This window comes from Nicotiana attenuata, unplaced genomic scaffold (genome assembly GCF_001879085.1).
Source record: "Nicotiana attenuata strain UT unplaced genomic scaffold, NIATTr2, whole genome shotgun sequence".
Lineage (NCBI taxonomy): Eukaryota > Viridiplantae > Streptophyta > Magnoliopsida > Solanales > Solanaceae > Nicotiana > Nicotiana attenuata.
Window position 1 is genome coordinate 6,687 of NW_017671601.1, and position 12,292 is coordinate 18,978.

Consider the following 12,292-nt stretch of genomic DNA (forward strand, 5'->3'; position numbering starts at 1 on the left):
AAATATACTTTTAACATTTTTGTTCTTTTAATTTCACTTTTGTTTAATTTTTCTTTTAAAATTAGGATTTAGTTCCTTTTTGGAAATTAATTAGTTCGGGATTTAACTTAGATTTTGTTAATTTTGAAAAGAAAATAAATAGAATAAATAAACAATAAAAAGAGGAAAAAGAGAAGAAATGGGTTTATTTTGTTGGGCCAGCCCTGAAATGAGCAAGCCAGCCCACAAACTAAAAAACCGGACCAAAATATCCCATGGCCCAGGTCCAATTTAATCCCTAACCCGGTCCAGTCCCTTCCATGACAAAACGACGTCGTTTTGACGTCGTTTTGATCACCATCGTTCATTTCCCTCATATCAACGGCTCAGGCTTAATCTCAATTTCACTATAAACTGTCCGAATTACTTAGGAAATTTTGAGACAAACCTCTCCTTCCTCGTACAAACCTTAAGCTCCGCCGACCTCCACTCTAACCCCGCCCTAGCTCCACCGCCCCTCCGCCGTCCGCCCGCCGGGAGAAATTTTTGGTATTTTTCTCTTATTTTAGTAATATTAATTGATTAAAATATAAAATCTAGTTCTAAATGTAAACGTACTATTTTTGTACTTTTTATGAATTATAGCAAGTTAAAATGCACACGAAAATGCAAACGAGACACAAAATCATGCAATTAATTCCTAAAAATTCAAATAATAAAAGAAAAAATTCTAATTCTAATGAATTTATAGGAGTAAATTAAGCGTGGCAAAAATCACGTGCTCACAGATTGATGAAATGCACTATTTATGGGTATGGACTATAGGTATCAATTTAAAAAATTTATTGATATTTCATATTAGATTTTATCTGGATTCTTATTAGATTTTGTTCAAAATTTATTTAGATTATGTTTTAAATGTGCTAGGTGGAATTTTCTCAATCCACCACTTGACTTAACCACATGCTTCACTACCCTCCTTTTAATATAACTAGTATTGGAACCCGCACGATGCGCGGATCGTATTATAAAGTAAAATTATTTCAAATTGTGGTATCTGTTATTTTGAGCATATTAGATTACATTACTTTGAAAAATAAATATTCAACTTCCATTTTGATTTTCAATATAATATATCTAATAAAAAATCTATATGAAATCAAAGGAAGTAGATCATAATAGAATAAAATTTTTATTTTTTATTTTTCTTTATTATATTATCCATTAGTTGAATATACACACACACATCTTACTCTTGGTACCTTTTTCTATTATTCTATTTTTTAATTTCTAAATTAATCAATAATATTTTTGTGTTTTATATACTTACTTCATTTTATAATTAATTCAAAGTATATGTCCTCATATTATCTCTATCTATTTATACATTTTTCAAAACTATTGTGATATTTTAATTAATTTTCTACATCTAACATCTTTACCTCTAATATCATATTTAGTACTAATTTGTGATATTAAGTTTGTCCAAAGTAAAATCAAATTTTTTATTCTATTATAATAATTTTTATTTTTATATTATGTGTCATAACCAATTATCCATAGTTTGAGCATTATCATTGTTTTAAGAACTTTTTAATCTCAAGTTCAAATAGTCTTTCCCTTTCATTTCTAATAGTAAAGTTTTAATAATTTAACGTAATTTTGCTATTTTTTTAATCTAATATATAGTCTTATTACGCTTTATACTTTTCATTAACTTGTAACTTTATTTAATACATTATCAACTATTATTATTTAATATAATTAGATAACTATATAATTTTTTTAATCATAAAATAAATATTTATTTTGTTTTTAAAAATATTGCTTGACAATTTTAAATTATTTAAATTTTAATAATATTTTTAAATATTGTATATTTACTTATTTTATTTTCTAAACCTACGATTTATAAATATCCTCACATTATCTCTAATTTCTTTATTATTCAATATTTAGTTTTTGATTTTATCTATTAGGCTTGAGTTACGTGGACTTATCCATATTATGACTTTTTTTATCACAATATAAATAACTTTCTCAACTCAAATTTAAATTAGTTTTACCCTTTTTCTCTATGATAAAAAATCTGAATTTTTATTTTCTTCTCTATTTATTATTTATTTTTGATATTATATTATTCAATTCCTAATATCATTACATTGTCATGTGGATTTTTATTAGCTTATTTGAATTTAATATCTATTTCTACCACACTCATTCTAATATAATATAGATAAAAATTAAATAACTTTCTCATCTCAAATTCAAATAATTTTTATCATTCTATTTTCTAAATTGGACCGTATTTTCAAAATTTATGTTATGCTTCCAAACTTAAACTAACTGCACTAAATTCAAATATTAATAAATACAAACATATTTTCTTAATTGTTTGAACACATTATATCTAAATACTGTAGTAATATTTACGTATAAAATATTTGTTTGCCCGATTTATCAACGTTAATATGACTTTATTATTCTAGTTATTAAAATAGTTTTTACTGATTATTTAATTTTTTTCTTACCTCATAAATAATTTGTATACTTTATGTAAGATCTTATTTTGCTGTTTGAATTTATTTAATTATAAACTCAATAAATCTTTAACACCTTAAGTAAATTTTAGTTTTATTTTATATTTTAACTTACTCCAAAATATAAATAGTCATAGGTTATCTAATTTATGTACTTTTATTTTTTTATTCTAATTTTTAATTAATTTTTTACCTCCATATTTCTAGCTAACATAGAAGAAAATCTATGTCTGGATCAATATATAGATATAAATATAGATACAGATATAGATATAGATACAAATATAAATATAGATATAGACATATAATATAAATTAGATTTGTCTAAGATCTATTTAGATTATGTATAAGATTCATTAAACTCTTTCATTAATTATGTTTCCATTTATAATTTTTAATTATTAATGTTGTCCCAAAATTGCCAAGTGGCTTTATTTTAGCTTGCCACTTGGCTTAACCACAATGCATACTACTCTCCTTTTAATATAATATAGATAGATAGATATAAATACAAATTTTCATCTTAAAAACAACAAAAATTTAAAGCTACATGATTATCTCTTTCCTTATTATTACTTCCGTGGAATCTCTCTATTTTAATTATATTGGTTCCGTTTTTTTCTTTCCGGAATGAATTAAATATACCATAATTATGACTATTAATGCATGGCCCTTTTTCTTCCAATTCTAGCTTAAAATGCAAATCAGTTGTCGATTCCCTTTCATAGGCATTTCCTCTTCTCTTTCATTACAATACCCCAATTATTATGAATCTTATAACTCATTAGGATGAAGATGTTTTTGAATCTCTAACATCAATGATAAAATAGTAAAAGACAAGAAGTTCAACAATCTGATGCTCTGTCGCTTGTATGTCCTTATTTATCATCTGAATATTTTTTTCACCTTTTATCTTTCCTGTTTTATGCTATAATTTTTTTTGTGTACTAAAGAGTTTTAATTTATGGACGATAAATAAGAGGGTTGATCTCATCAAGGTAAGTTCCAGTGAATCTGTGTAACACAAGTTGTACTGAATTTTTATTTGTACTTGAGCTCAAATATGACTACAAAAATAATACTCACTTTGTCAACTTATATCCGAAAACTTAGATATTTCTTTTCTTCTCTTTTTATTCCTTTTTTTTTCTTTGCAGCGAGAACTGAGAAGCACTGTTGACGTATTGGTACTTGGTAGCAGCTCCCCTATTTGGAAGGATAATATATTCTATGTAGTACATTTGGTTAATAAGATTAGTTACTCATTTGGTTAACCCAAATTAGGACCTTCATTATAGCTCCATAATTTCTCATAGAAGTGAAGAAGGAAAAAGGAGGAGATATCAATAATAAAATATCTATAAAAAAAGAGTAATTACCCAATTACTGTATAATTAAGGCCTTTTACTTTCTAAATTGAATATTTATTTATTACTATAAAAAATTGACATTAGCATATGATTCAATTTTAGATAAATGGCAAACGGTACCATCATCAAGTATATCATTCAATTTTACGTATTGGAAAACAGTACCATCATCAATTTTAGGCTTTTACATTTTCATAACTGAAACACCATCATATTTTCTTACATAATCACCTAATTTTCTTTCTATAGATCAAGAAAGGCTTCATTCTGCAATTCAAGCCTTCAAACTCATCGATAAGGTGTATTGAGATAAATTATTGCAAAAGAGAAGCGCGGGTAAATTTTCTAGTAAGAAATAGAACTTAGACATGAGTTTGAGCCTAGAGAATATTTAGCGGACTACTCCCTCCATCCTTTTTTCTCCTCCCCCCTCCTTTTCAAAATGGCGCCTAGTACTTCCGACTCTTAGGGTGTGTTTGGTATGAAGGGAAATGTTTTTAAATTTTTTCATGTTTGGTTGGCTTAAATATTTTGGAAAACATTTTCCTCATAAATTCATTTTCCTCCAATAGGAGTAAATGTTTTCCCTATCAAAAGAAGGGAAAATATTTTCAAACTCTTTTTCAAATTTCAACCTTCCCACTTTATTCCTATCCCCACCAACCCCCATCCATACATCCCTACACCCTCACTTACTTTGATGACCCAAAAGGTCATCTTATGATTTAGAACTCGATTTCGTGTTCCGAGACCTTCAAAACCTCATTTTATTCCTCCTCAATTTTCATGCACTGTCCGGGCATATTTCAGGAAAGCTTTTATGTTGAAAGTTGAGAAAAATAATAATTTTTACCTTTAAAAGTTGATTTAGTTGACTTCGGTCAACGTTTGAGAAAACGGACCCGGACTTATATTTTAACAGTTCCGATGGGTCCGTATCGAAATATGGGGACCTGGGCGTATGCCCGGAATCAAATTCCGAGGTCCCTAGCTCGAGATATGAATTTTTGATGAAAATTGAAAGACTGAAAATTAAATGGTTTTACGAATTTGGTTAATGTTTGATCTTGTCGGTATCGGGATTCGGACTCGTATTTTAGTTCCGAAGCCCGGTACAGGTCCAAATGATATTTATACCTTATCTATGAAATTTGGTGAGAAATGGAACTGATTTGACGTGATTCGGACGTCCGGTTGTGAAAATAGGAATTTCGAAGTGTTCTTAAGAATTTCATGTGATTTGGTGCTAAATTCGTAGTTCTAGGTGTTAATTTGGCAATTTGATCGCTCGAGCAAGTTCGTATGATGTTTTAAGACTTGTGTGCATGTTTGGTTTGGAGCTCTGAGGGCTCGGGTGAGTTTCGGATAGGCTACGGGTTGTTTTGAACTTAGAAAAATCTGGTTTTTGGCTTCAGCTGTCATCTGGTGTTTTCTTCTTTGCGTTCGCGAAGGTATTCTCACGAACGCGAAGAGTGAATTGGTCTGAAGAATAATTTCTTCTACGCGAACGCGGAGACTGAGTCGCGAATGCGGAGCGATGGGGGCTTTACCCCTCGCGAACGCGAGGAGGAATTCGCGATCGCGTAAGTCATCAAGCGAATGCGGCAGGCCCTTCGCGAACACGAAGAAGGCCTGCCCAGTGTTTTAAAAATAGAAACAAAAACGGGAATTGGCCATTCTTGTAAAAATTTCAAAACTAGAAGACTTAGAGGCGATTTTCAAGAGACAATTTCTTCCCCAAAATGTTGGCAAATGATTCTAAACTACTTCCTTTCAATTACCCATTACATTTCATGAATTTTCAACCTAAAATCTAGGGTTTTCATGGTAGAAATTGGGGGTTTGGGTAGAATTAGGGATTTTGTATTATTGGAATTTAGACCTCGATTTGAGGTCGAATTTCGAAACTAATTACATATTCGAGCTCGGGGGTGAATGGGTAAATGGATTTTGGTTCGAACCTCGAGTTTTGACCAAGCGAGCCGGGGTCGGGTTTTAACTTTTTGTGGGAAAGTTTTGAAAACCTAAATTTATGTATTGAAATTGAATTCTTTAGCAATATTTGATGTTATTAAGTTAGTTATGGCTAGATACGAGTGGTTTGGAGGTGGAATCTAGAGAAAAATCGGTAATTGAGCAGTGAGTGGCCTATGGATCGAGGTAAGTGTTGTGTCTAACTTTGACTTGAGGGATTAGGAAATCGTTGACTTAACTGCTATGTGAAAATCCATGTGAGTGGCGTATAGGTGAGGTGACGAGTACCTATGCGCCGCCAATTTATCTGTTTTGCCTATTTTCTTCCCGTTCTTATTATATATTCTTCCCTGCCTTAACTTCTACATGCTTTATTGGTATTTCCATGTTTAATTGCTAATTGTCAGACATTGTTTTTCATTGTTGAAGGTATTAGCTACCCTGCAGTTTCATTGTCTTATATTATTGGCTTAAGCTGGTTTATCGGTGTTTTATGGTATATTTTGGGTTGGTTTCACTTAGTAGTATTATTTATGTGAAGTTTCATAGTGTACAAGCTTTCCGTTTGCTTTGGTTTGAGGTTTAAATATCGTGAAGAGTTTTGAGTTAAATTGTGAAATTTATGTACTTGTTGAGTAATTGATGCTGATACGGTGGAATCGGGTAGCGCGCCGCAACAGGAGGAATAAGGGTGATATATTGATGAGGAATAAGGGTGAAATGCTATTATACAGTGGGATCAGGTTGCACGCCGCAACAGGAGGAATAATGGTGATATATTGAGGAGGAATAAGGGTGAAATGCTATTATACGGTAGGATCGGGTTGCACGCCGCAACAGGAGGAATAATGGTGGATTGATATGGAGCAATAAGGGTGAATATTCATATTGATATTGATATATGGTGGGATTGAGATGCGTGCCGCATCAGTTTATGTATCTTTCTTCTACTGTGTAAGTTATTCTGTAGCTTTGCATTTTACTTAAGGGTTGGTTATAGATGAATACTGATATGACACTTGAGTTTTGTATTCATTCCTTGCAAGTTACTGCTTTATTTTGTCCTGTCCTTCTTTCTGCTTTTATTACATACTGTATGCAAGTTATATTGTAAATGCCCCGCCGTAGCCTCGTCACTACCTCGTCGAGGTTAGGCTCGGCACTTACCAGTACATGAGATCGGGTTGTAATAATACTGCACTATGCACTTTCCGTACAGATTTGGAGCAGGTAGTGGCTGATTGAGAGGTTGGCTTCAGGTTACACAGTTTGGAGACCCAACGTAGTCGTGCTGGCGTCCGCAGGCCCTGACGTTCCCTTCTACATCTGTATATTACTGTTTTCTTTATTTCTAAAAGAGTTATAATTTCTTTCAGGCTGATGTTTGTAGAAAATCATAGTGTGTTCGTGAATTGTGACACCGAATTTCTAGGTAGAAGTATTATGTAAACGAAACCGATATATATACATCTTTACATCTATTTCGCTTATTTCTTTGCCTGTTCATTGATAATTACTAAAAATAGGAAGAAATGCTTAAATAATCTCTAACGTTGGCTTGCCTGGCAAGTGTGATGTTAGGCGCCATCACGATCCCGATGGTGAGAATTTTGGGTCTTGACACTTACCCACCCCATCCACTCCAACCCCGACCCCCACCCCCAACCTAAATTGAAATATTATAATTAATAGTACTTTCTTTTCATATTATAGTTGGAGTACTTTTTTTTCATTTCAACAAATGAGTATTTTCTTTTCATGATATAAAAAAATATTTTTTTCATTTTAACAAAAGAATTAGTTTCTTTTCATGATGTAGAAAAAATATTTCTTTCTTTCCTACAAAATGATGTAGTAAAAGTATTTTCTTTCATTTTAACAAAAAGAGTATTTTTTTTATTATGTTTAAAAAGTATTTTCTTTAATTTTCACAAAATGAGTACTTTACTTTTATGTTGTAGAAAGAGCGTTTTTTTTTTCAACCAAAAAAATAGTATTTTCTTTTTAGTTATGGAGCACAAATTTCAATTGTATAAAAAGGTAAAGCAATACATTAGTTCCTTTTGTGTGAATTTTTAAAAGAATAATTAAATTCTTGAAGAAAATAGAGTGGTATGAAAAAAAATTGTAATTCACCAATCAAATAAGGTTAAATAAGTGATAAAACTCGGTGAAAACATTTTGCACGAAAAACATTTGCCTTCGTACCAAACACACTCTTAATTTTTGTTTCTAAGCTCCCAAGCAAGCTTTATTTTGTGTAAAGAACTAGACTTCAATTGCCATTTGCGCTCGACTTTAAATTTTGGCTTTCTAACTTTAAACCCAAGACTTTTACTCCTGTTTGTATTTTCATTGTTTTGGCTCCAGAAAATGTTTATAAGAAAGGCTTTTGCTTATATCTGATTTGCACAACTTGAAGACGGTGGGATAAAATACAGAAACATAGTTAAGGTTTTAGGTTAGGGTTTCGTGAAAATGGATAAAAAGAAAGTGGCAGTGCCATTGGTTTGCCATGGTCATTCACGTCCAGTGGTTGACTTGTTCTATAGCCCAGTTACCTCTGATGGGTTCTTCCTCATTAGCGCCAGCAAAGGTATGTCTTTTTGCTCTTTCCTTATTTCCAGTTTGTTTAGTTTAAAAATTAGTTTTTGAGGTCAAAGCAATTAAATAAAATAATTTGGGTTTTCATCAACCGATTTACTTCACTTTTCCAAATATAATTGATGCAAAAAAAGAGTTATAATAATAAAGAAATAAATTGAGAGAATAAAGGAAATAGAAATCTTATTGATAATTGCAGCCTTTCTCCAGTAGGCAAGAAATAGTATTCCATTAATAGAGAATAGTAAGAGAATTCTATAATTGACAATATGACTTAGTAGAATTTTTGATGGGGATACAAGATATGGAAGGGGGATTTAAATAGTACTATCACTCGTAACCATTTGCATTGTTTATCTCCTGCTTGTTTCTGTATTTATTTCATTAATTGCCCGTTACGTGATTGATTTGTAACGGTTGAGATAATAATAGTAAATTGGGTGTAATGAGGGATTGACCGTTCCTTTCCATATTGTTATCGCAAACAACCCCGTGATGTTGTTTATACCATCTGAACACGTCATTCTTTTTTGTCGTAATAACTTCCATGGCACCTATTGTCATGATGTAAATTCACGCGGCAAGTTTATTTTCCACTAATACAGATAGTCCCTCCACTTTCTGAATATTCTCAACTGAATATTCGGGAAATGGAGAGTTTATTTATAGTGAGAATGTTTTGCCGCCTCTTCCCGAGATAATTATGACATGCTGCGAAAGTGATGAGACATGCGCTTCTCCTTCTATAAATCAGACCTCAAATAGGGGCTACAGGCAACGTCACGCGATCGCCCGAGAAATCTGGTCCGAATGACTTCTTCGACGCATGTAATTCACGTGCTTTTTATCCGGCCACTAGGTTCTGGGTTATTGCAGATCGGAGAGTGGTAGTTCTCCCACACCTGCGAGTGATGACCAATTCACGATATGATAGATATCCAACGAGACAAAGCTTACTCCGGCGAGACAGAGCTCAACTCCGGCGAAGCCACATATGTGGCTAGGATACCATGTTGTCTCATGTACAACCGAAATAACTCAGGCATATATTCTTTAGCGTTATCACTTCTTAGAATACGTACGAAAGTATTAAATTGAGTTTTGACTTCAGCACAGAAGGCGGAAAAGTGAGTAAACACTTCAGAGCAGCTCTTCGTAAAGTAAATATAGTCATGCGAGAAAAATTATCTACAAAAGTGACAAAATACTTACACCCTGTTTTCGAAACAACGGGATATGGTCCCCAAACATCATAATGCACTAGTTCAAAAGCTGACTCTGCTTGCTTATTAACCCCTTGGAGCTAACGAGATGCGATAGTGTTTTGCAAGTCGACATGACTCACAATCCAATGAGGAGATATTCTGAAACCGAGGACAAAGCTTCTTCAACGTAGGTAGATAAGGATGTCCCAATCGACAATGTGCTTCAAATGAAGACACGACACTGGTGCATGCAATAGGCGGATGCTCCCATTCATCAAGCATGTAGAGATCACCAGATAAATGTTCTTTAGCAATAATATGCTTCGTTTTAAGATCATGAAATAGACAATGATCGGGATAGAACGAGATAAAACAATTAAGATCTATGGTGATTTTACTAACAAAAATCAAATTAAAAGCCAACTTTAGTAGATTTAATACAAATGACTGGGTAATAGAGGAGGTTGGTTTTAAACTTACTTTTATTTTTCAAAATTTGGGAGCAGAATAGAAGATTATCTATTACAAAATTTTGGGAACAAATTATCTACTAAAAAAAGAGAATTCGAGAGCAAATTGAGTTAGGTACATATCTAGGTGAAGTGCTGATTCATCTAATGTTGTGGCAGACATTCTAACTCCCATACTCCACCAATCTACCATGGTTAAGCATGTAGGTCTCAATTCTCCTGCGGAATACGGAAGAACTAATTTTCCAAATTTGTGATCTCATTTTCAAGATAAAGTTGAACTCCAAGTTACCTGAGATAGTGTTTGGCAAATGGCTTCATTAGAAGTTGCTATAAAAAGTCTTATCTATCTCTTTTAGTTTTAGCATAGAAGAATTTTGGATTTGAAAGGTTCAACTTAGTTAGAGTTGCCAAAGAATAATTGGTCCTTTAAGGGAAAGGGTATTTCAAGTTTTAATATATGTGGCTTCAGCATGGGGGATTCAATATGGCTATTTTTAGAAATGTTGGATGATTGTGAAAAATGATATTCTGACAAGTAGATTATTTTCACCGAAAAGGGTCAATTGAGAGGAGCTCCAATGCAACATTTATAGCTCTCATCCCCAAAAAGAGAGGAGCTCTGAACATAAAAAATTATAGGCCCATCAGTCTATTGGTGGATTGGGGAATGTCTATAAGATCATAGCTAAAACTTTAACTGAAATATTAAGGGGTTATGAATAAATTGGTGTCAGGCAATCGAAATGCCTTCATAATAGGAAGACAAATTGGAGATGCTTAACGGGTGGCAAATGAATGTCTTGATTATTAGTTAGAAATGAAGAAGAAAGGGGTGATATATAAGTTGGAGCTAGAGAATTCTTGTGACCATGTTAATTGGTTTTTTCTTCTTGACATTATGAGGCAAATAAAGTTTGGTGAAAAATGCATCTTGTTAGAATAGTCATGTAAATAGGAGTAAATAAATAACCCTAATCCAATATATATTAGGAGTAGGACATGTTATGTGTGTATATATATAGGGCTCATTGTAACATATGTCAATACATCAATAATATATTTTCTCCCGTGCTTTCTCACATGGTATCAGAGCTACGGTGAGAAATTTATCGTTGTGCGTCATTCCAGCGATATCCGGGAAGAAAGAACTCAGTCACCGTGCAATTTTCCGGTGACCTAAGTGACTTATTGCGTCAAAGTCACTAATTAACAGTGTTGTGAAAAATCCAACACCACCACAAGGTTCCCAAGAGAGATCCGACCAAACCCCAGAAAAAATCACCGGAAAACAGTCACCCACGTGCCGTCACGCGCCTGTCGGAGCACTGTTTCCGGTGGCGCGTCTGTCCCACGCGCCGGCGCGAGACCCCTTCCTGTCAGATTTCGGCTTCGCTCCTTCAGGACAGTTGGATCGCCCTGCAATTCCGAGCCTGTCCATATTTTTATTTTTTAATTCCGACCACTTTGAGTTTTTCCGGCGACTACACTGATTTTTCCGGCAGCTACAGTACTTTTCCGGCAAACACAGTGTTTTCTTCATCTGTTTCAGAGAATTTTCAGTTGATTCTTTTTGTTATTTGGTGATAATCCAACCATGTCTTTGGGAGTCGATGCTTTCGGGTCTAGAAACTCGGGTTCTGGCAGTTCCGGTGTTATGATTACCTCAGAACCTTTAATGGGAGGTTTAAACTACTTAGATTGGGCTTCATCTGTCGAGTTGTGGTGTAAAGGTCAAGGAGTTCAAGATCATTTAACAAAAAAGGCTAGCGAAGGTGATGAAAAGGCCAAAACACAGTGGGAGAAGGTCGATGCTCAGTTATGTAGTATCCTGTGGCGATCTATTGATTCCAAGTTGATGCCCTTGTTCCGTCCATTCCAGACATGTTATTTAGTTTGGGAAAAGGCTCGTAATCTATACACTAATGACATATCTCGTTTCTATGATGTAATATCGCGAATGACAAGTTTGAAGAAACAGGAATTAGATATGTCTACCTACTTGGGACAAGTTCAGGCAGTCATGGAAGAATTTGAGACGTTGATGCCAGTTTCTGCTAGTATTGAAAAACAACAAGAGCAACGACAGAAGATGTTCTAGTTCTTACACTCGCTGGACTCCCTAATGACCTTGATTCAGTCGTGACCAG

The 12,292-nt window shown here is 33.4% G+C and overlaps 1 protein-coding gene across 2 annotated transcripts in view; it reads left to right on the forward strand.

Annotated features, from left to right (window-relative positions):
* Positions 1-8,041: 8,041 nt before the first annotated feature.
* LOC109209219 (serine-threonine kinase receptor-associated protein-like) overlaps positions 8,042-12,292 on the forward strand; it is a 19,169-nt gene continuing 14,918 nt past the window's right edge. For both annotated transcript variants that reach the window (XM_019372449.1, XM_019372448.1), the window contains exon 1: positions 8,042-8,459. In XM_019372449.1, coding sequence (XP_019227994.1) covers positions 8,342-8,459 — 118 coding nt within the window. In that variant the 5' untranslated portion in view covers positions 8,042-8,341. The remainder of the gene's footprint in view (positions 8,460-12,292) is intronic.